Source organism: Chelonia mydas, chromosome 10 (genome assembly GCF_015237465.2).
Source record: "Chelonia mydas isolate rCheMyd1 chromosome 10, rCheMyd1.pri.v2, whole genome shotgun sequence".
Lineage (NCBI taxonomy): Eukaryota > Metazoa > Chordata > Testudines > Cheloniidae > Chelonia > Chelonia mydas.
The window spans coordinates 44,989,279-45,013,947 of NC_051250.2; the positions used below are offsets into that span (position 1 = coordinate 44,989,279).

The 24,669-nt window shown below is 54.3% G+C and overlaps 1 protein-coding gene across 5 annotated transcripts in view; it reads right to left on the reverse strand.

The window, feature by feature from the left end:
* Positions 1–1,371: 1,371 nt before the first annotated feature.
* The window catches only part of LOC102933380 (dual oxidase 2), an 80,342-nt gene continuing 57,044 nt past the window's right edge, over positions 1,372–24,669 (reverse strand). For all 5 annotated transcript variants that reach the window (XM_037910881.2, XM_037910880.2, XM_043524052.1 and 2 more), the window contains 23 exons: positions 24,505–24,607; positions 23,923–24,083; positions 21,961–22,136; positions 21,318–21,436; positions 19,924–20,061; positions 18,838–18,951; positions 17,827–18,029; positions 16,749–16,934; positions 16,049–16,274; positions 14,223–14,316; positions 13,721–13,896; positions 13,307–13,376; positions 10,692–10,870; positions 9,765–9,995; positions 9,369–9,468; positions 9,018–9,067; positions 8,751–8,878; positions 7,790–7,943; positions 6,906–7,138; positions 6,279–6,437; positions 5,580–5,735; positions 4,982–5,110; positions 1,372–3,471 (listed from right to left, as the gene is read on the reverse strand). In XM_037910881.2, the coding sequence (XP_037766809.1) occupies positions 3,349–3,471; positions 4,982–5,110; positions 5,580–5,735; positions 6,279–6,437; positions 6,906–7,138; positions 7,790–7,943; positions 8,751–8,878; positions 9,018–9,067; positions 9,369–9,468; positions 9,765–9,995; positions 10,692–10,870; positions 13,307–13,376; positions 13,721–13,896; positions 14,223–14,316; positions 16,049–16,274; positions 16,749–16,934; positions 17,827–18,029; positions 18,838–18,951; positions 19,924–20,061; positions 21,318–21,436; positions 21,961–22,136; positions 23,923–24,083; positions 24,505–24,607 (3,408 nt within the window). In that variant the 3' untranslated portion in view covers positions 1,372–3,348. The remainder of the gene's footprint in view (positions 3,472–4,981; positions 5,111–5,579; positions 5,736–6,278; positions 6,438–6,905; positions 7,139–7,789; positions 7,944–8,750; positions 8,879–9,017; positions 9,068–9,368; positions 9,469–9,764; positions 9,996–10,691; positions 10,871–13,306; positions 13,377–13,720; positions 13,897–14,222; positions 14,317–16,048; positions 16,275–16,748; positions 16,935–17,826; positions 18,030–18,837; positions 18,952–19,923; positions 20,062–21,317; positions 21,437–21,960; positions 22,137–23,922; positions 24,084–24,504; positions 24,608–24,669) is intronic.

Below are 24,669 nucleotides of genomic sequence, written 5' to 3' on the forward strand. Positions count from 1 at the left end.
CCCGGAGTGACACAGTGTGAATAAACCCTACATCCATGATCCTGCTTCTGGTTCCGCCCCCCCACTCCAGAACATTCTTTGGGGGTTGTCTGGGGCCAGCCAGGGTCCTCCTGCTGCAGTGCATGGCTATGATTCTGAACCATGGAGCCTCCCCCCACCCCAATTCACCCCCTCTGATCTTGGTGGTCCGTCCCCCTTCCCTTCAACTGCCACAACTCCTGTGCATCTCACTGAATCGTCCCCTGTAAGTCCTTTTATAGCCTTTCAGAACCTGGTGGCTCCCAGGGCAGCCTCTGAGAATGATCCTAGACCTTAACCAGGTAACTTCATTGCCAGGCAGCCATTCCTCAACACACCCAAGGTCCTGCTTGGAGGCCAATTGTCTGGGACATTTGTATTTGAATAGAGGACCAGCCCGATTTAATGCCCCCTCTATTGTAAACCCTGCATCACTGCCCCTTGGAATTTAAGTCCGGCCTGGCAGCACCAGGACAACAGAGGGGAAGACCCCATCCCATCCAAAGTGACGTCTGCAGTCCGACACACATACATACAGAGGCCCCCCCCCCCGCCCCCCAGGCCAATGCCTTCGTACATTGTACAGATTCCCGCATTATCCTAACCCCTCTGCCGCCCCCCACAGAGGAGCCGAGTCTGCTACGGCCCTGCCCACAGACCTTGGCTCCTTAGCTCACATCGTAGAAACTTGGGCTTTTAGCTCTGAAGGTTCCCTGGCTACATCCCTGCTGTCAGCCGAGAGGTGGCCATTACAACACCCTCCTGCAGATACCACCCGTGCTCATTACAGAACATGATCTTCACTCATTCTTGCTAGCTTCACGTCGTCGAGTTCAGTGCTGTCACGCTGGAGCTGTGCCATTGGCTGCTTCCTGTGCATTGACCAAGCCGGAGGGAACAAACGCAGCTTCTTGATAAGCACATAAGAACGGCCATACTGGGTCAGACCAAAGGTCCATCTAGCCCAGTATCCTGTCTACCGACAGTGGCCAATGCCAGGTGCCCCAGAGGGAATGAACAGAACAGGTAATCATCAAGTGATCCATCCTCTGTCGCTCATTCCCAGCTTCTGGCAAACAGAGGCTAGGGACACCATCCCTGCCCATCTTGGCTAATAGCCATTGATGGACCTATCCTCCATGAACTTATCTAGATCTTTTTTGAACCCTGTTATAGTCTTGGCCTTCACAACATCCTCTGGCAAAGAGTTCCACAGGTTGACTGTGCGTTGTGTGAAGACATGCTTCCTTTTGTTTTAAACCTGCTACCTATTAATTTCATTGGGTGACCCCGATAAGAAGAGATTGCTACATATCAAATAACAAACCCCAATAATTACCAAAGACAAGAGAATGATTCCGCAGTTAACCAGTTTTATTTTGGAAGTGCCTTAAAATCAGTCATTTGAATTTACACATTCACAGCTCATCGAGATTAATGATTTCACTTCCCAGCTTTGGTTCTGAGGCATGGAGCGTAACATTCACAATTCACGAAAAGGGTATTTTAATGCTTGGACAGTTTGCAGTAATCGTTATTGTCATGCTTTCAAAGGCATGAATAGTCAGCTAGCAAATTATGCTGGGCTGTTGGGTGGTATGCCAACAAAAATAAGAGCTACGGGCTTAGCCATTAAATACAGAAAGGGAACAGACAAAACGAGTCAGACTTTCAGAGCAGCAGCAGCAAATGCAATGAATTAATAGTTTCTTTCGGAAGCAGCCAGCAAGCCCTGGTTTAATGCATGCACTTACTCCAATACAATTCACGCCAAACGAGGGAGCCACACTTCTCTGTGTCCTAGCGGGAGCAGGCGAGAGCTGGGCAAATGGTGGAAATGTGTTTGAATGGGAAAGCAAATGGCGATTCATCCCTCGTAGGAGCAGGAAACAGGCTGCCTTGTGGGGATGGTTACGGTCATTAGCAGAGGGGGGAACGTTCCCCCCCTGTAGGGGTGCAGCACATGCTCTAGGCACCACTTACGTCCCACGCCAGCCCAGTGGAATGAACCCCTTTTCACTCTATTCCAATGGCTCAGGCCCACCCAGAAGCCCTTTCAGGGGGGCCCAGCAACCAGCTCCGTCCTGGATTTACTTGCAAGCATCCCTGTGCTCTTTGTACTGGTGTTTGCCAGGCTGAAAAGCCTCCCAAGGCCCTTAGCTGAGGATTCCCTTCAGCTGGAGTTGTGCAGACACCCTCCCTGCCCAAAGCACCCTGGTGTGGCTCTGCTGGTTTCCCCAAGGTGATCCTCTTTCCATCCTCCCTAGCACAGCACACTGCTGCAGGCCACCGTCCTTGGACATGGACATGCTGGTTGCTGAGTTCCTCTGAGAGCTGGGCTGGGGCAGGCAAGGGCCACATGACACCCCCAAAAAGGGGGGTCCAGGGCCCCAAGTGAACAAACTGCCCCAGGTCCTCCCAGGGGTTCTGCTTCCTCCCCCTCTGGCTCCCCCGCCCGGCCCGCATCGCTGCTTGGAGTCACAGAGATGCAATTTCTCCGTGTTAGATTGTTGTTTGAGTGCAGGCTAGAACTCTGGCCCTAGTGAAGTTAATGGCAGCTTTGCCATTAAAATCAGTGGGGCAGGATTGCGCCTCAGGGCTCTTTTATCTGAAGACTTTAAGTTCCATAAGATTTGCAATTCGGTCGCTTAATGTCAGTGTCTCGCTGTGAGATTCCCGCCACTGCTCTGGAGCACAGCGGAGTGGCGGAGGTGTGTGTCTCTCTCTCACTCACTCACATACACCCCCCTGCTCTGGGGAGCTGGCCATAGGGAAGTAGGGCAGAGATCCAGGAGGACTGCATTCCAGTGATGCTACCCTGGAACAGAAGCCCCTTGTTTCAGGGCCTCTGTGACACAGCACGAAGCTGCCGGATGCCAGTACAGAGACTGACGCAGTCCCAATCAATCAGTTAATCGGTTCCTAAGGTCAGACACACACAAAAGACATGCGTGACAGGACCTGGTGGGTCCCAAAGGCATGGGACAGCAGTGCTGCCTGGCTGGCTACGCTGCCATTGGGGTTTCCATAAATCACAGGCAAAGCCGCTCCCCGCTGGGCAGTGATCTCCAGGAACCTGCTGCCAGTGCCATGCAGATCCCCAGCATCCTTGCGATTCGCTCCTGGGACAGCGCGGCTCCAGGAGGGCATCTCCGTGAGGCTGTGCGGGGGACGTGCCATGGACACCCAGCAGCTCCCGTCTGAAAAGCGGCAGGGAACTTTTCCCAGGACTCTGGAAGCACTGAGTTCACATAGCAGCTGGCCCCATGGTAGCCCAGGGAACCGCACTCAAGCTTGGGCAGGGCTGTGTTTCCATGGGTGGGGAACGGGTTAGAAGTTCTCATAGTGATGCACAAAGTAGGTCTGGTCCAGTTTGTTGATCTGCTGACAAGCTTGCTCCACGTTCTTGGTCATCCCTGGGGGGCCGCAGCTGAACACGCCAATCTTCCACACCTGGGGAAGCAGGGGCATCAAGTAACAAGAGTCTCTGAGAGCAAGGGGCTCCCACAGTCAGCCCTCTGCACTGGCCTGGCTCGTCACACCAGCAGTCTCCATTCTGCCAGAGGCTCAGAGCAGTTCACCCTGCTGCCCTCACGTGCCAGCTCTGGTTTCCTCCCACCAGCAGGAGGGGTGGGTGGCTCTGCCCCCACTGTGCACGGGATGCTGGGGCCATGTATCTCACACCTCCTCTTCTCTCGGCAGCACCCTCCCTGGTTTGTTGCTCTAGCCCCCGGGAGAGTCCAGGAACTGAACCCGTGTGCACACATGCTAAGGGAAGACTCTGCCCTCAGGCTACACCACCGTCAGCCCAATGCACTTGTACCAGTTTGGCCTGCACCTTGCATGAACGCCCCCCAAAGACACCTCCCTTTAGGAACAGCCTTGACCTTTCTGGCGGGATGGGGGAAACAAAAGCCGCATTTGTTTCTCTGTTCACAACAAGCCTCTTTCCCGGAGCGTCTCAAACACCCCAGCTGGAGTTTCAGCCGCTGGCAGTGCCAAGAGCTCGCTGCAGCCATGGCCTCTCCCATCAGCAGTGCACTGGGCAGTACCAGGTCCCATCCCCCTCACAGCAGGACTGTCCCCATTTTTGCTACTGTTTTTGTCTAGTTTTCACAATCCCCAAGCAATGGGGCTCCCCCAGCCTGGCACATCCCTCTGCCTTGCCCGCCGGTCAGCCACAAGACATGTCAGTTAATTTCATCCCACTGCTTCTAGTCAGGCCTCTGACATCCCGCCCCACGTTCGCAGGCTGTGGCTTGTCTCCCTTTGCAGAGCACGGCAGAGCTGGCTCTTCTCAGCCTCCCTCACCCATCAATCCCTCCCCGGTCATTTTCGTGGCTCTGCTCTGAGTGTGGCTGAGTTTGTCGGTACGTTCCCAGTGATGGGGTGTGCACGGTCTCCGGGGGCATCTGGGGCTCTCTGCCCCAGGGCAAGAGGACATTGCGCGTACAGCCCTCCACCGTGTTGGTCTTTCACTGCCATGGCACGGTGCAAACTCACGTCCCCCCAGAAGCCCCAGACGCTTTGGGGATTACGGGTGTGACTCGCTGGCAGGGTGCCAGGCTGTGACGCCCCTGTTCCAAAGGCTTTTGGCTCTTGCTTTGCAGGGGCAGGGCTAAGAGATTTTTGTAACCCTTTGGTGCCCGGACTGGGGTCTGCCTGACAGGACATGGTCAGGAGGGAACATGAGCCAGTGGCAGGATCAGCCCGGGCCAGCTGGCATGAGGCTGTCATTTTCCCTGTCGGTGGGTCTGGCAGACGCCTCTCCCCTCCCTTGGCAAGGCTTCAGGATAATCTGCGGCCCAGCCCCACCCTTTGACTATTTGGGAACGTTTCCTCCAGGCCCTTGGGAGCTCCCAATGCTGCACAGAGGGCTCCCCCCGGCACATTGCTCAGCTGCCAGCTCCTATACCCCTTGCTTGGCAGAGACCGGTGGGGGCGAGGGCCGGCTGGCACTGACCTGGGGATGAACCTCCTGCAGGGACTTGAAGAAGGGCACGAAGGGGGGCCGCCCGAAGTGCGTGATGGAGCGCAGCCCCGTGAACAGGCTCCGGTTCAGCACCTTCTGGAAGTGTCGCTCACAGATGTACTGAAAGGAGAAAGGCGCCATGGGTCAGGGAGGGGAGGTGGGAAAGGGCAGGGCCTCTCTGCTCTAACATGGCCCAGGGGGGCCAAACCAGCACGCAGCAGCACTGGGACCAGGGACACGGCACAGGGGACGGGTCCAGCACAAAGCGGCACTGGGACCAGGGACGCGGCACTGGGACCGGGGACGCGGCATGGGGGGCGAGCCAGTACAGACTGGCACTGGGACCAGGGACATGGCACGTGGGGCTGCCCCACCACAGAGAGGGACTGGGGTCAGGGACACAGCACGGGGTAGGGGAAGGGGGCAGCCCAGAGCAGCACTGGGGCAATGGCTAATCACCTTATGCCCTCTCTCAGTTGGGTCCTGTCCCCCTAGCCCAGCCTTGGCGGAGGTGAAATTGGCCCTGCCCTCTCCCGTATTCGGACCTCCCACTTGGCACAGAGCGGCAGCCCTGGCGCAGGGCACTCACCAGCATGGTGGTGCGCAGGTCGAACTTCTCAGCCAGCTGGGTGATGTAGATGTGCACAGACACCAGGTCGTGCCGGTCGTTCTCCTCCACCTCGCGGATGATGTCAGCCAGCCACTCGAACTGCCGCTGAGTCCGCGTCACCCAGATGAAATAGATCTGAGAGCACAAGAGAGCGGGTCACTGGCAGGGCCCTAGCAACCCCAAGCCAGCCCCCGCTCCGGGGGATCCCCTGCAGCCAGCCCCCACTCCCCACGTCCCCTCAGCTGTCCCCATCCTGGGGACCCTCCACCGCCAGCCCCACCAGGATCAGCCATGAAAAGTAAAATCTCTGTGCTAAGGGAGGCGATAGGTGGCAGCCCAGAGGGGGCGCACTGAGAGTGCTGGGCAAAACTCATGGTGCTGCGTCAGTGAGCATTTCAGAGCCTCTGAGGGAATGGGTTGGGTCCCAGAAACGTGCGCAGGGCCAGGGGACAGGCTCTGACAACAGCATCGCGCTGCAGCTATCTGAGACGGAGAGCAAGGGGAGGACAGTGCTGAGACCTCAGAGTGACCTGGAGCAGACAGGCTAAGCCCTACCGCTTGGCCTCGCTGCCCGCTCTCTCCTGAGTGCTGCGGGACTGTTGTCAGACGTTCCTCCCACGTCACCAGGGCAGCGAGAGGAGGGGCCCAGGGAGTCCCTCGCACTCTGTGGGCTCTCACCTTCTTGCACGGCATCTTGGAGCTGACCGAGGACTTGAAGACCAGGTCTTTGAGAATGGAGGCGAAGGGAGTTACCCCGATGCCTCCTCCCACCAGCACAGAGACTTCAAACTTGTTCCACTCCTGGTGGCCCTCGCCGAACGGCCCGTCCAGATAGAGCTGGGAAGGAGCCGGTAGTGAGCAACGCTGTGCTGCCCGCGCTGCTGTCTCAGGGAGCAGACCCCAGCTAGCACAGCGCAGAGCGCCCCAGGATGGGGGCAGAGGACATTTTACAAGCAGTGCCCAGAGATCTCTGACACCCGCTTGGGGCAGACAGGAGCCAGGACAGCTACATTTCCTTGGACCATCCCACATGCAGCCAGTGGCAATAGGAACCAATGCACCAGCCGGGGTAGGATGAAGGACTGAGTCAGCCCATCCAGGAGTGGGACTGGTGGCTCCAAAGAATCTAGCTGCGCTAAGCCAGAAGCTTAGATCTCAGAGCCTGAGCTCCCTCCCTGCCACACACAGCTCACTCTGCTGATGCCCGGGTGCTGGCACTCTGTCATGCTCGGAGGACCCACTCTCCAGAGATGTGGCTTTTTCGCCCATCCCCAGACTCACAGGGGAGGAAACGCCCGGCTGTACCTTGGGATATCTGCCGATTTCAGCCACAATCTCCGGGGAGTACAGCTCCCGCAACCGGGTGGTCCAGGGCCCTGCGGCTCGGATATGCAGGCTCAGCGCGTCCTCGTGGGGTGCAGAGGTCAGGGTGAAGGGGTGGTATTCATTTGTCCCTAGGGACAGGCAGGCAATTCGCACCCACTGCCCGGACTTATAGTCAAAATCCTGCGGCCGCTGGAACTTGAGATAAGTAACGCCTAAGAGAAGGGCAAAGGTTTCCTTAGCATCTTTCTTAAGATAACAGCTCCTGCTCTGTAAAATCAGTTTCCCCCTTATCTGAGCCATGCCAGGCGTGCTGCACATGGCTCCTTCCTGGGTGGGAGCTGCACATGCACAGAACAGAGGCTCCAACACTCACCATGCTGACAGGCCCCGAGTGGGAGCAGGAAGGTAGGGGAGGGCTGAGATTGGGTGCAGGGAGAGTCCGGCTGGGTGGTGGTGAAAAGTGGTGTGGTGCTCCCAGCAGAGAAGAGCTTAGCCCTCAGGGGCAGAGCAGCTGAGCAGGCTGCCTGGAGGGTGATGCCAGAGGAAGGCTCCTGGCAGCCTTGTGAGCCTGTGTCAGCCCCTGTTGCTGGGCATGGTTTGGTCTCCAACAGCAGCAGCGTGGGGACGTACATTCCAGCGCCACTGCCATGGCCGACGGCCATCAACAGACTTCAGCAGGGATGTACCCATGTGCCTGCTGGGTCAAGGCAGCACAGGCCTGCCCCTGCCAGCCGGAGATGGCTAACCAGGGACACTGAGAGCTCCAGATCTCTGCGAAAGATGGATATACCCCGCAGGCCAGCGGGGGGTCATGCAGACTGCCTGACACGCTAACACCCCCCGGGGAGCCGCCCCCACTGTACCTGAAGGGAGGAGCTCAGCTTTCAGCACACTCATCTCCACCTTCTTCCTGCTCAGGCTGATCAACTTATCTGCCCCATAGATGAGAGCTGGGATGATGAAATAGATGTGGAAGCGGGGCTGCTGGACCAGGCCGTAGCTGCCATGGACAACGACCTGGGAACACAGCGCCAAACACACCCATGATTGCAGTGCAGGAAACCGCTCAGGTGTTAACGTGCCCCAAATGGAGGAGTGCAATGGCAGAGCTACCCAGTGGGCAGTAAGGCTAGGTCAGGCAGGCTAGGTCAGAGCAGCCCTGAGCAGCTGTTAGCTATGACAATAATAATCCCTACTTCTTTGCATCCCCATTCTACAGATGGGGAAACTGAGGAACTGAGCAGGGAGGTGACTTGCCAAAGCTCACCCAGCAGGCCAGTGATTGAGTGCAGACTAGAACCCAGGTCTCCTAAGCCCCAGGCCCATGCTCTACCCACTAGGACCCACAGCCTGCCACATGTGCACTCTCTCTGTTAGCAAGGTTCCAGCACCTGCACGTGCTTTCTAACCAGGGCAGCTTGGTGGCTCACGGTGCCATGCTTCAATCTCTGGGTGCTGAGTGGATTTGCACCCGTCTCTTCTGTACTGACGCATATTCTGTATGCTACCAATAACATTCATTCTTCCAAGTCTGCAAAACATTCACCTCCCCTCTGCTTAGCAGCCCCTTCCACCGCCCAGCTCTGGACCTGTGTGAGTGGAGGACAAATAGGAACTCCCACATATCGAGTCTAGGTTTGCATACTGTGCTCACCCCCATGGGAGGTGAAAGACTGGTTGGGAAGCCCATCCACTCCCTGTAAATCCCTCCAGCTCCTTGCTAACAGCTGTGATGAATACTCTGCACTAGGTACAAAACAGACCTCGTGCCCAATAGCCAGAGCGCAAGAGCGAAGCTGGGCCGCAGGACTCCAATCCACGTACCATGATGTAGAGCAGCACGTAGAGGTGGTGCGTGATCCAGAACCCCCGGAAGCTGATGCGCCGAAAGTGATGGGAGGCGAACACGTACATCACCGCCAGAATCACCAGCAGCAGCACCCCGGTCATGCCTGCCAGAAAGAGGGTTGAAGAATGAGGGGCAAGGGGTCATCAGAATAGCCTGTGCCAAGCTTGGAACCGCCGGGGCGGGGGAGCTATGCAGACCCCCCCCTCACAGAACGCCTGGCATGCACGGATGGTCACCCTTACCTGGGACGGTCTCGAAGAACCACCAGTAGTACTTCTGGGGCATCTGTGACCTAGAGAGGAAAGAGATGACCTAACCCTCTGACATCAGATCACAGACTTCTCTACAGAACAAACCAAATGCCCACTGGCTTTCCACTCCACAAATGGCCTCTGACGTTGCCCTTTGGGGATGGTGGCCATCCACAGACTGCAGTTTCCCCAAGGAGATCACTTCCCAGGCAGGTTGGATGAGATCTCTCAAGCCATCTAGCCCAGCCCTCTGCATTGCACTGTCCTCCATCTGTGGTCTTACCTAGCTGCTCCTCAAACAGTTGTGCTTTGCCCAGGGCAGGGCCTCCAAAACACACTCACCCATCATCCATGAAGACGTTGGAGAAGAGGCAGGACAGGATGCTGAGTGGGCTGACCGAGAAGATATAGACATTCACTACATGGCCCCCAGTGTGGAGAACTGCAGGACACAGAGACAGAGCAAACACATGGTCAAGCACCATCATATAGCTGTGCTCGAGAGACCCAAACACACGGGTGGAGCTAGGCAACCAATGAGTGCTTTGCAATACAGAGGGGACCCCAATTTTTGCCCGGGTATCTCTGTCTGTGTCTAGGGGGGCAGGTCAGTCCTGAACGGGATGGCTCACGTCTGACTTTGGCTGTGCAGGATGTAGAGCAGCTGGCTTTGGGGGATGCCCCATTCTCTGTCAGTATCAGGGCCAGGGGGATCCCCCCACCATGTAGCCAACTCACTTGAAAAGATCAGGGCCGCCATAGCAAGCCAGCGATGGAAGTCCACGGCGGCGTCGAAGGGGATGTAGCGGTTGAGGAAGGTTTCGCGCAGGAAGGTGATGAGGTTGCGGCACATTGTGAGCAGGATGTAGGAGTACATGAAGGAGATGCTGGCTGCCGCCCCCCGGGAGATGACAATGCCCACGAAGGTGGTGTCGGCAATTCCTGTTGATGGTGATGCAAATGCATAGTCTGCGGACAAAGCGGGGCAGGAGGGTTACACACAGGGCGAGCACAAGAGAGTGCTGGGGAGGAGCTCGCTCCCTTTCTGTGTCTCCTTAATAGAGGGGCAACAAACCAGCTCATTTCTCCAAAGGTAAATGCAGCAGGACATGGTGGAATGCAGGGGTGGGCTAGCGGGAGACTGGTTATGGCTCTCTGATTCCGAGGGCCAGTCTGTGCCAGCTCCATCCTCAGCCCTCCCATGATGTAGAGCAGCCTAGGGGCCTGTCTGAACTTACACCCCTGCTGTATGGGATACCAGTGGAACGTCATGCCAGGGGGGACTGGCATAGTGGAGGAGGGCTCTGCCATGCACAGGTACAGGAACTAGCCTTGCTAGCTTTATGCCAGGGGAAAGAATGCCATGCTGGCCGCTTATGGCCAGAGGCGCACCCCTTTGCACTGCGGGCAACAGGGACAAGTCTCATTAGAGTCTGGCTGGGGACCTCCATTCTTCTTATCGTTCTGATGTCAGTGTGTGTAACTGATTCATGGACTCCCCTCACTGTCCCAGCCGTCACCCCCACATCAGGCTGGCCTAGCACACAGGGCCCTGCTCCCGGCGCACCCCCCAGAAGCGCACATTCCTGCTTCTCTCCTCCCTGGATGGTGGCGCTCTGAGCTGCCCCGTCAGCAGGGGACGCTCTATGCTAGCTGGCCACTCACAATATGCTCTCTCCGCAAACACGCCGGCAGTGATGGCGGAGAACAGAACCACGCAGGCAATGTGGCGCCGGTAATTCTCAATGAAACGTTTGAACTGCTGGATCTTCTGGTGAACTTTGCTCCGCTGGTATTTTGTCCTTTGGGCCTCGGTGTATAAATGTGGCTGGGGAGGTGTTGCCCTAAAAAGAATAGTCGTCAGCTCACGGTTAAACAAACACAGCACTCTTCCCACCAGAGTGGAGGGCAAAACTCCAGTGGACTGCGAGCGAGCGGGGGTTAGATCAGTCCCATAACCACCGGGACCATGCAGTTCCTTAATGCCACTGAGTGCGCAGGCTCCCTGGGGCAAAGATTCTTTCACTACGTGTCTGAGCAGCAGCCAGCACGTTGGCTGGGCTGGCGTTTCTGCTCACTACTGTGATACAGCCAATGAATGAGAGTAGTAAAATGGTGCAAATGTGTGTCAGGTGATGCCATCCGGCAGAGTTATATGGGGATTCATAACAACTAATAATCAGATAAGCGTAACAACTTAATAAAGGCAGATAAGATACGCTTTAAAGGACAGCCATAAAAGTACATTAATTACAGTAATGGGAAACCTCACTCAGGGCAGGGCAGAAGGCTGGGAACTCCAACGGTAGATCACTAAATTCATAGGAGTTCCAATGTTGCTCCAGGGCATGTTCCTTCCCTGGGTGACGTTTGGTGTCACTACAGCCGTGGGTCTGGGCCTCGCCCCTCTCCCGCTCGTTGGGAGAGAGCTCGGGTGAACAAGCAGAGGGAGACCATACGTCCCGTTTTGATTTGAACAGTCCCTTTTTTAAGCTCTGTCTCAGCCGTCCAGACTTCTTTGGCAAGAGTGGGCATTTGTCCAGTTTGCTCTTGGCAGCCCCACGCAGGGGGAGAGACAGTGATTGGGTGAGAGGCAGGCAGGCTCGAGCAAGCAGCGACACCAGCCCCAGCCTCACGAGGGGCGGGGAAGGCAGGCAGGCAGAGCTTGGGCAAGCAGCGACACCAGCCCCAGTGTCGCGAGGGGCGGGGAAGGCAGGCAGGCAGAGCTTGGGCAAGCAGCGACACCAGCCCCAGCCTCACGAGGGGTGGGGAAGGCAGGCAGGCAGAGCCTGGGCAAGCAGTGACACCAGCCCCGCAGGGGAAGGAGGGACAGGACTTGGGCAAGTGGCTTGGGCCAGCCCCACGCGCTGTCCCGTTTTCCCTTTGGGAAATATGGTTACCCTAAGCAGAGGCCCCTGAGAGCAGGGAGATGATGTGCAGGGGAGTCCCCTACCCAGGGGAGCTCGGGACTGACCTAGCTCAGAACTGCCCCCAACCCAGGCCCAACTTCGACTGGACCCGCTCAGCCAAAGAGACACGTTCCTCACAAACTGGCTCCTTTCCTGACCGACCTGACTGGAGTTGGACACACTGCGACTACTCAATGGGCCGGATTCTGACACCCTTACACCCACAGCGCAGCCACTGGCTCCTCGTGCAGGTCCACTGAAATTAGTGAGGCTACCCCAGGTGTTAGGCACTACTCAGTCTGGGGAAGGGCATCAGAAAACGGTGCTTAGTAACTGCGTGTGGCATGCAGGGAAGGGCAGGGGTGCTCATGCCATGCTGCCATCCTACCCGAACGCCAAAACTGATACTTGCTTTCTTCCTCCCTAGAGGGCCCCTGAAGTTTCAACTGGATCCAGATTCCTTCTTCACTTCCTGCCCTAATTGGTGTTTTATTTTATAATCCAAGCCAATCTGATACAAAGTCGCACAGTCATAATACACATAACGCTCCGGGGCCCTTTTTACAGTCACCGTCCATAGAGAACAGCTGCATTAGAAAGGTATCAAACAGGAAACACCTGAGCCAAAGCCTGACCCCTCAGGCAGCCGGCTCAGAGGCTCAGGCTAGCGCCCAAGGATTGAGGGGGGGCATACGCATTTCTTGCCCATCCTCTTCCCCAGCTCTGGCCTCTCGCACTCCACAAGCTGTGCCGTGGTTTCGAGCTGGGGCTTTTTCCCTGGTTGGGATTATGCTGCCAAAGGAACTATTTATAAACCAGAGATGCCTCTGTGGATAATCTGCGTAGCACGGCTCAGAGCCAGATGTGAGGGAATGAGGCTTTGGAAAGCAGCCGGGCACACTGGGCTCTTGTGCCGGGAGGCCAGAGCATGCCAGGTTCTCCTGCAGCGGGACCCTGGCAGGCTGGGTTATTGCATGCTTATACTGCAGCGTCAGGAGCCAGACCCGCCAGGCCAGGGGGGCCAGAGGGCTCGCGAGAGCAGAAGGCTGCACGTTCCCATGATGCACTGTAAGCCTGGGGGTTCTGTACCAGAAATCTCATGTGAAATCCGGCTCTTGACGAGCTACCATGTGAACTCAGCAGCCAGCCAAGGCTGGAGTCATGGGGAGAGACAGGAGGAGCCGTGTTCTCCCTTACTGGGCTTGCAGCTGGTCTGCTCCCAGACACACGCTGGAGCTTCAGAAGCAGCCACTTGCCTTCCCTCTCTCCCCTCATCCTGCTGGGGCAGCGGCTGAGTCCGAGCGTGCTGGTAGGGAGGAGAGGGGTTGGGAAGACAGAAAGGCAGACCCCAGGCCAGTGGGCACAGCTTACCCGTTGGTATTGGGCCGGTTTATGAAGGAGACACGGTTGCTCATGTTTTGCCTGAACACGTCGGGAACTCCTGTGGGGAGGAGAAAGGACAAAGGTGTGACACGGAGACTACGCGTCCAGGAACGCCCCAATCACGCCCCTGGGCGCTCTGCTCGGGGGGGGGGGGAGGGGCTCTGCTGGGATGGGCAGCCTGCTCTGCTTGAGAGAAGGGCCAGCTTGTTGAGTCTCCGCAGCAGAAGGCAACTTCCCCACCTTGTAGTGAATGGAGCCTCTGTGGGTTGCGGCTGGAAAAGAGACGCTGGAGGAAAGACAGGGCTTCGCTCTGCCCTCCAGTGCCAGCCACCCCCAGCCCAGCTGAGCGCAGCAGAAAGGTCACCTGGACTTTCCTTCCTCTTTGTGCCCCACCACGCTGACCTTTGATGCAGAGCTGGGTGAAGCGCAGCTCGCTGTCATGGTCCCGCAGCATGTAGTGAAAATCCTCCCACGTCAGCTCCTCCTTATCCTGAAAGCCTGATGCCTGGAACATGGACTCAATCACCTGCTCCATCTGATCACCTGAGAGGCAGTTGTTGGCGATCTCGATGAAGGACCTAGAGCAAAGGGACAAGACTGGGAGCTGCAGAGCAATCAGCTGACTCTCAGAGGGCAAGAACACAGGCCTGACTGGGGGGTTATAGAGACCCCTGCAGGGGATGTGGCGGCATCATTACTGGAGACACTTCAGATGAGACTGAGCATCAGAATACATCCAGGGGTTCTCAGAGCATCATGATACATCCAGGGGTTCTCAGCTCCACGTACTGGACCCAAGGGGTTTCACACCTGACCCTCAGCAGTTGAAACACCTCAGATGAGCAGCCACTTTTGAGAAGGCGTATGCCAACTACCTATCCTGCAGCACAGACAGGAGGAATACCTCAGCATCCTGATGAGCTCTTCCTTGGAGAGGAAGCCATTCCCGTCAACGTCATACATGGTGAACATCAGCTTTGACTTCTCCTCTGGGGACCCTGTTAGGAAAGAAGATGGATGGAATAAGAATTACTTCTTATTTTTGTAGTTCCTTGCAAATTAGGGTCTCAAGGCACTTTACAAGGACTGAGGTGGGGCTTATGGGACCTGCAGTAACACAGTCATCATTCCATCAGAGAAATTCCTGCAAAAAAGCACACTGCTAATGTTACTTTGAATTTGTAAGCAAGTTTGTTTCAACTGCATTTGCTGCTCCTCTGTGTTTGATTTCTCTAAATGCTGTCACGCAAGCTTTACCAGCATGAATAGACATGAAGAAAAAAATCTTACAGCTTGAATAACTAAACGTTCGTCAAATGCAAATTCTTTAAGGAATATTTGAGTGTGAAAGTCACAATACACGCTTGTGTTAGTTAAGGACATCACTCATCATGTCAGGGAGCAGAAACAATCCCCTGTGTTTATTTAAGTAATCAACAGGGCACAAATTTTGAATATTTCCAACAAACTCCTTCTTAGTGAACTCCCAACTAAGGATGAGTCGCTGTGGAAATCTGCAGTGATTCTGAATAATGAATAAGTCTGAGACCATCACTACCTGTCTGCAGACAGTTTGCAAAGAGAAAAAGAGGCACAATTTGTCAAACAAATTATTTGTTGTAAATTATTCTCCTAATCAGTGCAAGGCAAAGATTTTCTGGCAATCACCATATCTAGTCTGTCAGTTATCATATCCCACCTCCTTATTCCCTCCCAGTGTCTCAATTAAAGTATTAAGGTTGCGTGTTTCTCTCCAGCCTGGGGGTAAACTGGGGCAGAGTCTGGTACCCTGGCCAGGAATAAAATCACATTTACTTTGGAACCGAGTGTCCACAGAGGCAGTTATTCCAGAATAGCTGCCTTTTCTGCAATAGCTATTCTGGTCAATTTCCCCATGTAGACAAGCTCTTAATAAAGCCTCCAAATGCACCCAGTAAAATGCAACACCACCCAACTTCCCCCAAGGAAGCTACCCCCCAAAACTGCCTGACAGTATAAAAAATGATAGTATGAAGTGATCATGGGATACCCCCTTACCACTGCCTGTTGAAAAGGCAGCTGCAGAGTTTGCTGTAGCTTTCCCTGTCTGCTAGTGCATCAGAAAAAAGGAGATTTTAAGAGTCACATCACTGGCCTCCCGACAGGTGGAGTGCGGGATACCCATTCAGAGACTAACTAGCCAAACTTTGCCCACCAGCATTGACAAAGAGAAGAGATCGCCTTCTCTGCTTTAACAGCTGAAGGAGAAACGCTGTTCTGGTTATTCGTGTTAATTCACAGGTGGAGGTCACTCTCTGCGTGAGTGAAACTGGGGTAGAAACTTGAACCCCAATTTAGGAAAGCAGTTATCCTGTGCCTGAACCCATTCCTATTCAGGACAACACTTGAGCACACATTTAAATTGAAACACATGCTTACGTGCTGTCCTGAATCAGGACCTCAGTTAGCTACTTCTTACACGCATCATATTGAGAAGGATTTGGTCACACTTGTGTTCTGAGCTTGAAGGAATTTGGCTGAGGCACCAGTGGACTTCAGTGACTACACAGGGACAGGACCTTCGCTTTATGTTTCATTTGATAGATGGACCATGCCAAGGTTCAGCTGAGTTGTGATGGCTGGTGAGCAGAGTGTGGACAAAGAAGGAAGCTGTTTAGCTGGGGCTGTGACTGCAGCAAGATGCTTAACGTGAGTCAGTGACTCTCTCCCAGTCCTCCAGCGAAGTCTCACCTTTCATGAAGACCACCAAGATGTCCAGGAACTCTCGGAAGGAGAGATATCCATTGCCATCTTTGTCAGCAAGAGAGAACATGGACTCCACAAACATGGACTGGGGTTTGAGCCCCAGCGACTCTGCAAACTCAGCCCGGCTCAGCTCACACTTGAGAGATTCTTTTGCTGTCAAGGACGTTTCAAAGTTGAGGTCTCCGGCATCTGACTTGTCAATGTCCAGCACCTGCGATGAGAGAGGCAGGCTGAGGGCTAGTCCCATACTCAGCACTCACAGAACAGAACCATGCTAACCCACACCCCTTCCATTCCATACAAACACTGGTGGTCTCTCCCCAACTCTTAGCCAAGGTTTAATAGCAGATGCTGTGGCAAAGTCTCCTATGACTCCCATCTGATGGTCATTATTATTACTATACACACTGGAGGGCATTTACTGGTACAGTGTACTCATGATGCTGTCATGCAACAGCCTCTTCCAGGTATTAAATGGTAATATCCCAGCACTGCCATTTCCTCAGTCCTCTGTAAATAACAGGGATTCTTTAATGTCAAACAGATTGGCAGCTTGTTCCTTGTGAGTGGTTTGCCTATTATGGTGTGCAATAGTAGCAGTAGTGCCTAATGCTTAATCAATATAAATAGCTGGCCTCCATTTACCGGAATGCTCACCACACCCATGTGCTGGCTTGGTACATACCTGGGCAAATAAATGTCTGAAGAAAGTCTCCAGGATCTGCTTCCTTTGCTCTTTGGTCACAGCCCTCTTCAGCAGGCTGCGTTCCGTCATGTCAGACACGTTGAGAGACAGTCCGTTTGTCTCCAAGTAGTTGGTCAGCTTCCGGACAAAGTCACTTCGCTCTGCCTCGCCATTAAAAAGCAACACCTGGAGGAGCCCCCAAAGAATGAGTGAGCTGGAGCCATTCTCAGCTGGGCTGGGAGTGGCACTCCACTATCGTGTTAAAACCAGGCTAAAATGCCAAGACCCCAATAGCAGCCCCAATACCACTCACAGCTAATCAGGCTCTTGCTTGAAGATCTCATTTTTCTTCCCTCTCATGTTCTCTCTGTGCTTAGGCACATGAGCCCTGCTTCCAACCAGCAAGTCCCACTCAACGAGTGACACTTCTATTTCCAGGGGGATGATGTAGATTCATTGTCTGAGAGAAGGCTACAGCTTCTTGTAACTAAAGATCAGAACCTACGGGGCCCACCTGAAGCATTCTCTGTGTAGGCCAGACCATCAGACACCCCTGGGCCATTCCTATGGAGCTCTGGTTGTTATTTAGATAGGCAGGCATAGCCACCATTAATATGTTTCATGCTGCACGAACCAAAGAGTGGAAATATAGGATCCAAAATACCACATGAGATAAAAATGCCTCCTATGGACTCTGGAGTTTCCACCTGTTTGATTGGTTTACCAGCACTAAGTAGAATCCTGACATTTATTTCATGCATACGTAGGGCATGCATGCTTTGGAGCATCATGTTTACTAGAAATCCAGAGTTATTAAACCTCACAGATCTGGGCAAAAGGCTTTTTCAGAATCAGTACAAAGCATTGGTGTTATTATCCACTGGCCTAGAACCTCCAGTGTAAGGCTATCCCAGCAATAAACCCAGCCACCCCTGCCAAAACATTTAGTTTGGGCTCCCAGGAACACGTCATCAAGGGAGGTGGAGGGTAGGGAATTTATTCCTTATGACTGGCACAGCCAGGCAGAGAGAGGGCTCAGAGGCAACACCAAGCACATGTAATGTGTCCCATCACATACCAGGTCATACTCTTTGGGAATCTTCAGGAGCAAAGCTTTGTTCCCTTTGTTGATGGAGAGGACCATGTCCACCTGCTGTTGGTTTTTCAGACTGATGCTGCGGAGCACGCCTCGCCGGCTGTCCAGCACTTTGATAATCTTGTCTGGATGAAGCTGAAGGTAGATGAGATTGCTGTCTGTCTTGGGACCTTGCCACTCCAAGGCTGGCGGAAGAGAATGCAGGAAGTTGGGTCAGACTGGTTGTATGTGAGTATTAACAAACATCTTTCTTCGCTGGGAGAGTGGCCTACAAATATATCTACTCCTGTTTGGGGTGGGTAACAGAAGCCCTTTATTCCTCTGCTGATCAAGCGGTCTATCCAAATTGCAGGGCGAACTGTACTAAAATGAGCTCAATTCTGGTATCACATGGACTGGTTCTGTCTGGTATAATTCCATTGTCTTCAATACAGTTACTCCTGATTTACACCAGTGTACGGGAGATCAGGGTCAGGTCACCAGCCTCCATTTTTAAGGACATTATAGAACTGGAGGTCTCCATTTCATAGAGGATACATATTATTCAGTAACCCCAGATATCCTACTGAATCACAAGGCAACACTGAGGGAAAAATTCCTTTATCCTATCCACATGGCTCTCGGAACGTCAGAGCTGAGATCACTCATGCAGACGGGAGAGGGGGATTTTACTCTAACTGGGCAATGCCAGAGGGAAGCTCCACAGTTTCCAGATCAGATGCTGGTAGCCTGCTCTAGGGCCAGCCCCAGAAGCTGCCACCTGCCCTCACATGAGTGCCCTGTACCAGAGTTTCCCTCCCAGCTTCCACCTGAAGGTGAGCTGCATGAAGAAGGGTGTCAGCTCCATGCCAGCGCTGTCCTAGACAGTAACCCACGCTGACAGCAAAGGGGGTTTGGTGGATGCATGACTTGGACTACGGAGGAACCACCCAACTCCAGCGAGCTGGGGGTTCCACCATGCCCCCCCGAGCCAGCCAAAGGTCCCCGCCTTACCCTGCACTCCCTCGCCCGACACCTCTCTCCTCACACTGGGGTTCGCTTTTCTCTGCAGCTTCTTGAAATCGCGCTTGCGGAAAGTAGCGACGATCCAGGCAACGAATAAACTCACTGAGGGAGCAAATGAGCAGGAAAGGGAAAAATGAGGTAACAGAACAACACAGGACTACCCACCTTCTGGCAATTCAGCCCTAATGGTCACCCACGAGGGCTTACAATGATTCCCATCTACCACTGGGGCCTGGAGGGAATGTGGGATTGTTCCCCTCCCCCACTATGGCACGTTTCAACCGCAAATGGCTTTATTTAATCAAGGGTTCCAGTCACAGTTGAGCCTCTGCCTCCATCTCTGGCATCGCTAATGTCCCACTGAAGGTTCCTGCTGCTGCTGGGACCAGAGAGTCACACAACCATAGATGTGTTGGGCTGGAAAGGACCTTGAGAGGTCATTTGGTCCAGCCCCCTGCAGGACCAAGTAAACCTAGACTAGCCCTGACAGCTGTGTGTCCAACCTGTTCTTTAAAACCTGCAAGGATGGGGATTCCACAACCTCCCTTGCAACCTGTTCCAGAGCTTAACTACCCCAGAACAAAAATCTGTCCTGCTGCAGACTATGCCCAGGGCTTCTTGTCCTACCTTCATCAAGACAAGACCACCAGATTGTCTAATCTGACCTCCAATCAAGCACACGCCCCTAAATGCCACCCAGCCACCATCTAAGGTACATTTCCCCATTACACGTGGCCCCAGTGTCACAGGGGACCTTGGCGCGGTGAAGTGACTCTCAGTGAAGTGCGGCAGGAACTATCATCCTGCAAGCTGCTGAGCATCCTCCTTCCCCAGTGACTGTGATGGGAGCTAAGAGTGCTCAACATCTCTCGGAGGTACTCTACTCCAGCCAGGACTGGGCCTCTGCAAAGCAGAGGATAGCACAGAGCTGCAGTGGGCCAATTCCCAAGGGTGGCTAAATGCATGCAATTCCCACTGATGCCAGTCAGGTGCTCAGCCCCCAGGGGGATTTGGCACAACAACCGCATTTAAGCAAAGAGCAAATAAACAAAGGAAGCAAAGACCAGTGCAAACCTAAAGGAAAACAGCAGAGGGCAACGAGGATAAGCCCAAATCCAGCCCCGCTGCCTTCGAAATAGTCCAGCACTGTCATGGGTGTGCAGTTTGCCAGGTGGTCTGTAGTCAGCTGCTGGGGCTGAGGACATTGATCCACTGGTAGGAAGAGAGAAGATGGTCTGAGTGCCATGATACCAACCCAGCTCACGCTTGCTTTGCCCCTCTAGGAGCACATTCACTATGGGATGACGAGAGGGCTTCTCTGGAGTCTGGAAGAGTCCTAAAGCTTGGGAGGTCCTGGGGAAAAGCTCTGGGCTCTACATTTAACTCCAGCTCAGAGTTTTCAGGGCCAGATCCTTGCTGTCAGTTACATGGGTTCCAGTCCTCTGGTTGCTGCACCCATTTAACTGAATTGGCCTGCTCTGGATTCCTTGAGAAGCCATTTGTAAAATAGTGTTCTGCAGCGCCCACTCTCCCACGAGAGCTGGGAATGGGCAGTGAGGGAATTACCATGTCTTATGAGTTACCGGCACTACGGAGCAGGTACTCAGCCAGGCTTTAGCATCTGGGACCTTCACAGATGACAGGATCATGTTGCAATTCTGGAAATCACTCTTGGTGCAGTTACAAGTTGTCAGGATTTTTGTGTTTTAAACGGAAATCAATAAAGCTCTTGCAATGCGATTGGAAGAATGCAATAAAAAAAATTTGCATGGTAAATGGATAACTTTATAGGGCAGGGTGGGGCAAAAACACAGCGGCAAAATGACCACTGACATTAATGCCCACAACTCACAAACAAACCGTGGTCTACTTTCTTCAGGCCAAGGCCAGTAATGGGATGAGCGCATGACATGGAAAGTGAGGAAAAGCGACGGATGCTGGGTTAGCCATAGGTGCTGGCCTGGGACCTCTGGAACTCCTGCCTGCCAGCTGTGTGCTTCACTTTGCCAATACCCAGAATGCTTTACCAGCTCCGACCTGACACATGGCCATGCCAGGGTGTGAGCTCTGGGCCATCCCCATATGAACAGAGTTGGCTTTGCTCATTGCAAGGGGGTTCCATCAGTCTTGGCCTCCAGACCTTCTCAGCAGCACTCTTCTATTAGAAACCATGGCAATTCCGGCCAGCTCCATGGCTTTTCATTCAACTCCTGTGCCCAGTGTATGCTGCCCAACCCAACTGCTAATGGACACATGGTCCAGATGCGCAGCAGGGTGTATTAGAGGACAGCCATGCAGGGAGCGTCACCTGGATGATGCCCGAGCAGAGAGCCTCTCAGCTGGTGGGCAGGGTGCTGTGTGCAACCTGGCTGTATAGCCCAAGACCTACCATGGGGAAAGGTGAAGGGAACATAGCAGCCTGGCTCCCCCGGGTTATCGCCCCAGCAGCACAGAAAGGAAACACTCACCAGTACTCCAGTTAAACACCTGCCCCGGGACATCTCCCCACTGCGCATAGGTGACATTAACAAGGACATCATGGAATGTGGTCTTTCGAATCTCTTCAATTTCATCATTTGTGAATAACCTGGGGAAAGAGAAAATGGAATCCAGTGTAGGCGTCAGAGACCCCTGCCCACACAAGGAATGTGTGTGACCCCCAGCCCACACCCTCCCCAGATCAGCACCTGGAGAGTCCCAAGAGTGTGTCTGACCCAGAGCTCCCAGCCTACACTGTGCCCCAGATCAGCCCTGGGAGAGTGCCAGATTGTATACCACAGACTCTGACACCCACTCCACATCATCTCAGGAACTGGGGAAGAGAACTGAAGACCAAGGCTCCACAGCAGCTTGTCGATGGGTTGCCAGGGTGCTGCTGGGATGGGCTTTCTTCACCCACATGAAAGTCTGAGCTCCTTCTCCATTGGCCTGAAGTGCTTCTCGGGCTTCACCATTGGTTCACACTTTGTAGGACTCCAAGCCCCAGTCTCAGGCCAGTTACAGCGCATTACAGGATGTTAAATTGCATAACACCATCCTGGCCGTGCTCTGGGGGAACAATGGCCAATGCAGAGACCACCCCTGGCATGGGCTGCCAGAAGAGACACTTACCTGTTCTTAGTGTTTTCGAACCAAAACCTGTCCCCGTTACGCAGGCGCGTAAACTGGTCCAAGATGATGGCGCTGAAGAGGTCTCCGGGGTCTCCGTTGCTCTCCAGCATGCCCCCTGGCAGGAGTTCCAGCTTGGAGATGTCGTTGTCGTATAGGGCAGCTACATTCTGAAGGACCTGGAGAACAAGCCCCGTGGGTTAGGAAGGGCTGATTACACCCAGTGCCCCCATGCACTAGTGGCTGAGTGTATCAAAAAGCCTTGAGAAGATTCATTAGCCCTTTGGGGTCTTATGGAAAAGCCAGCTGGCTGTGGGATGGTGACAATGCCAGCTGTGTGTATGACCCCGTACGGGTGCCACAGCCTTCCCACTGAAACGGAAGGAAGAAAGCACCAACCAAGGTCAATTGATCCCCTCTGCCCCTCCTCGCCCCTCCCAGAGATGTCAAGACTCATCTGGTGTGGGAGGGGCAGGTGCTGAGAGCCTCGGCTTGCTGCTCCAGAGAACCCCCAGGTCTCTGCCAATGAGAGCATAGGAAAGCCTAGCTGCTCTGTCATTGGCAGGAGTATCCCTGTGCTTCCCATTGTGCCTGACTCCCAGTGGTCTGTAATCTCCACCTGGCACCTCCACCGTCAGCTCCTCACTGAGGTCCCCTGTGGCTGGCCTCCTTTCCCCCAAAACACGTAGACTCCAACGCTCCTGTACCATCCTCGCTGGAGCTGGGGCCTGATTATCGGGGGGAGGGATAGCTCAGTGGTTTGAGCATTGGCCTGCTAAACCCAGGGTTGTGAGTTCAATCCTTGAGGCGGCCATTTAGGGATCTGGGGCAAAAATTGGGGATTGGCCCTACAGGGGGTTGGACTAGATGACCTCCTGAGGTCCCTTCCAACCCTGAGATTCTATGATTCTATTTGCCATCAGATTAAGGAACTCCCAGCATGCAACTCGCCACTGGCAGAGAGACGTTGCAGCAGCTGGCTGTGGGGACTGATGATACGTGTAGCTAGGTAGGAGTGAGGACTGGGGAGAACCTGGCCAGTACTCTCTGCCCTGCCTACTGACCACTCGAAACCTACGTCCACACTGCCGTCAGAGGGGTGGTGGTGGCAGCTCACGCAGAGGTACCCGCACTAGCTTTAATCTCACTAGTGGGCTAAAACCAGCAGTGAAGCCGCAGCGGGCTGTAGTGCAGGCTGTACAAGTCCACCAGGGACCCTGGGTACGAACATGTGTTGCTGGCCTGCGATAAAGCCATCCCGTCTTCACTGCTGTCTGTAGCTGTGCTAGCTAGACTATCTCTGACTATGGTGCAGGCATCAGCTAAGGGTTTGATCTGACCAGAGATGGCAAGTCAGTGGGAGGGGCTAAGAACTGCACTGAGGTGGGTAGATGATTCAGTTGTATCAGCCTGGCTCACAGCTGTGACTGCTCCAACTCCCCAGGCTGCTCCAAACCTCAGCTCAGGAGCAGCCGCGGCTCCAGGGAAGAGGAGAGCACACACAGCTATATGGGAGGGTGGGCAGGCGCCAGGCAGTGAGCTCAGCACAGAGCTCGCCACCAGGGCAGGGCAGGGCAGGGCAGGGCAGCCAGCTGCACCAGCCACCAACGCCTGAGGCCCCAGTGATGCTCTGAGGGCAGCAGCAAGGCACCCAGCTCCTCACGTGGTGATCTCTCTCTAGCCAATTTTAAACCCAGACCGAGGCCTGATTTACCCACAGCGTTTGAGCTAGTGTAGCTACGTCAGTGAGGGCTGTGGCTCGCTTCCCTTCCCTTTGGGAAGAACTATCCCAACAGAAGCACCTTGGGACCAGTGTAACTGTGTCCACACTAGCGTGTCGTAGCGCCTTGACTGCACCAAGACAGTTAAAGCCGTATGACTTTTGTGTGCAGATGAGGCCCCAGCAGTGGGTGTCTGAGGCTAACACAAGCCACTGAGGTTAAATGACATCTCAGTGCTTCTGACCTTTCCATTCACATGGGCAAAAAATGACCAGTTTGTGGCAGTCGGTAAGTCAAAGAGCTCTTGGGCCTTGGTATAGGTGGACAGGCCGAGGTCTCGCCCCCGCTGGATGTAGCTGGCCACGTAGTCGGTGCGAGAGTACTTCAGGGGCCCGTACCAGTAATCTGGGAAGAACAGAGAGGAGCTAAAGACATGGTAATGCAGAATCAACCTCCAGTGATCACCCTTCCTCTCACAGCACAGCAGGGGCCCTGAGAGGACAATCCTGCATGCTGGCCTCTCCCCTCACCAAGTCCCCTTCCCTCATGGACTCATCTTAAAGTGAAGATTGCTGCCCAACACTAGCTAGGAAGGGCTACCGGAAAGAGAGCAGCTGGGCACAGCCACAGCTGCGGTTAGCGCAGGAGAGTGTCAGGACTCCTGGGTTCCATTCCTGACTCTGTCACCGACTCTCTGCCACGCCATGTCCCCTCCCTGTGCCTCTCCGCCCCAGCTGTAAAAGGGGAACAACGAGACTCCCCCTAACAGCTGAAAGAGACAGACATTCAGCCAAACTGCACAACTGCAACATGAAAGCATCTCAACCTCTGAGATCCTCCACCACCTCGTTGTCCTCCCGCTCCGCAATCTGGGAGCACATTCCCAGCAGCAGGTCATCCACGTCCTGCGCTGTCTTGAGATTGGGGTTCTAAATGAAAGAGAGATTCTCTGTCATTATGGTGCAAACCTCTGAGACACCCGTGATGTTCG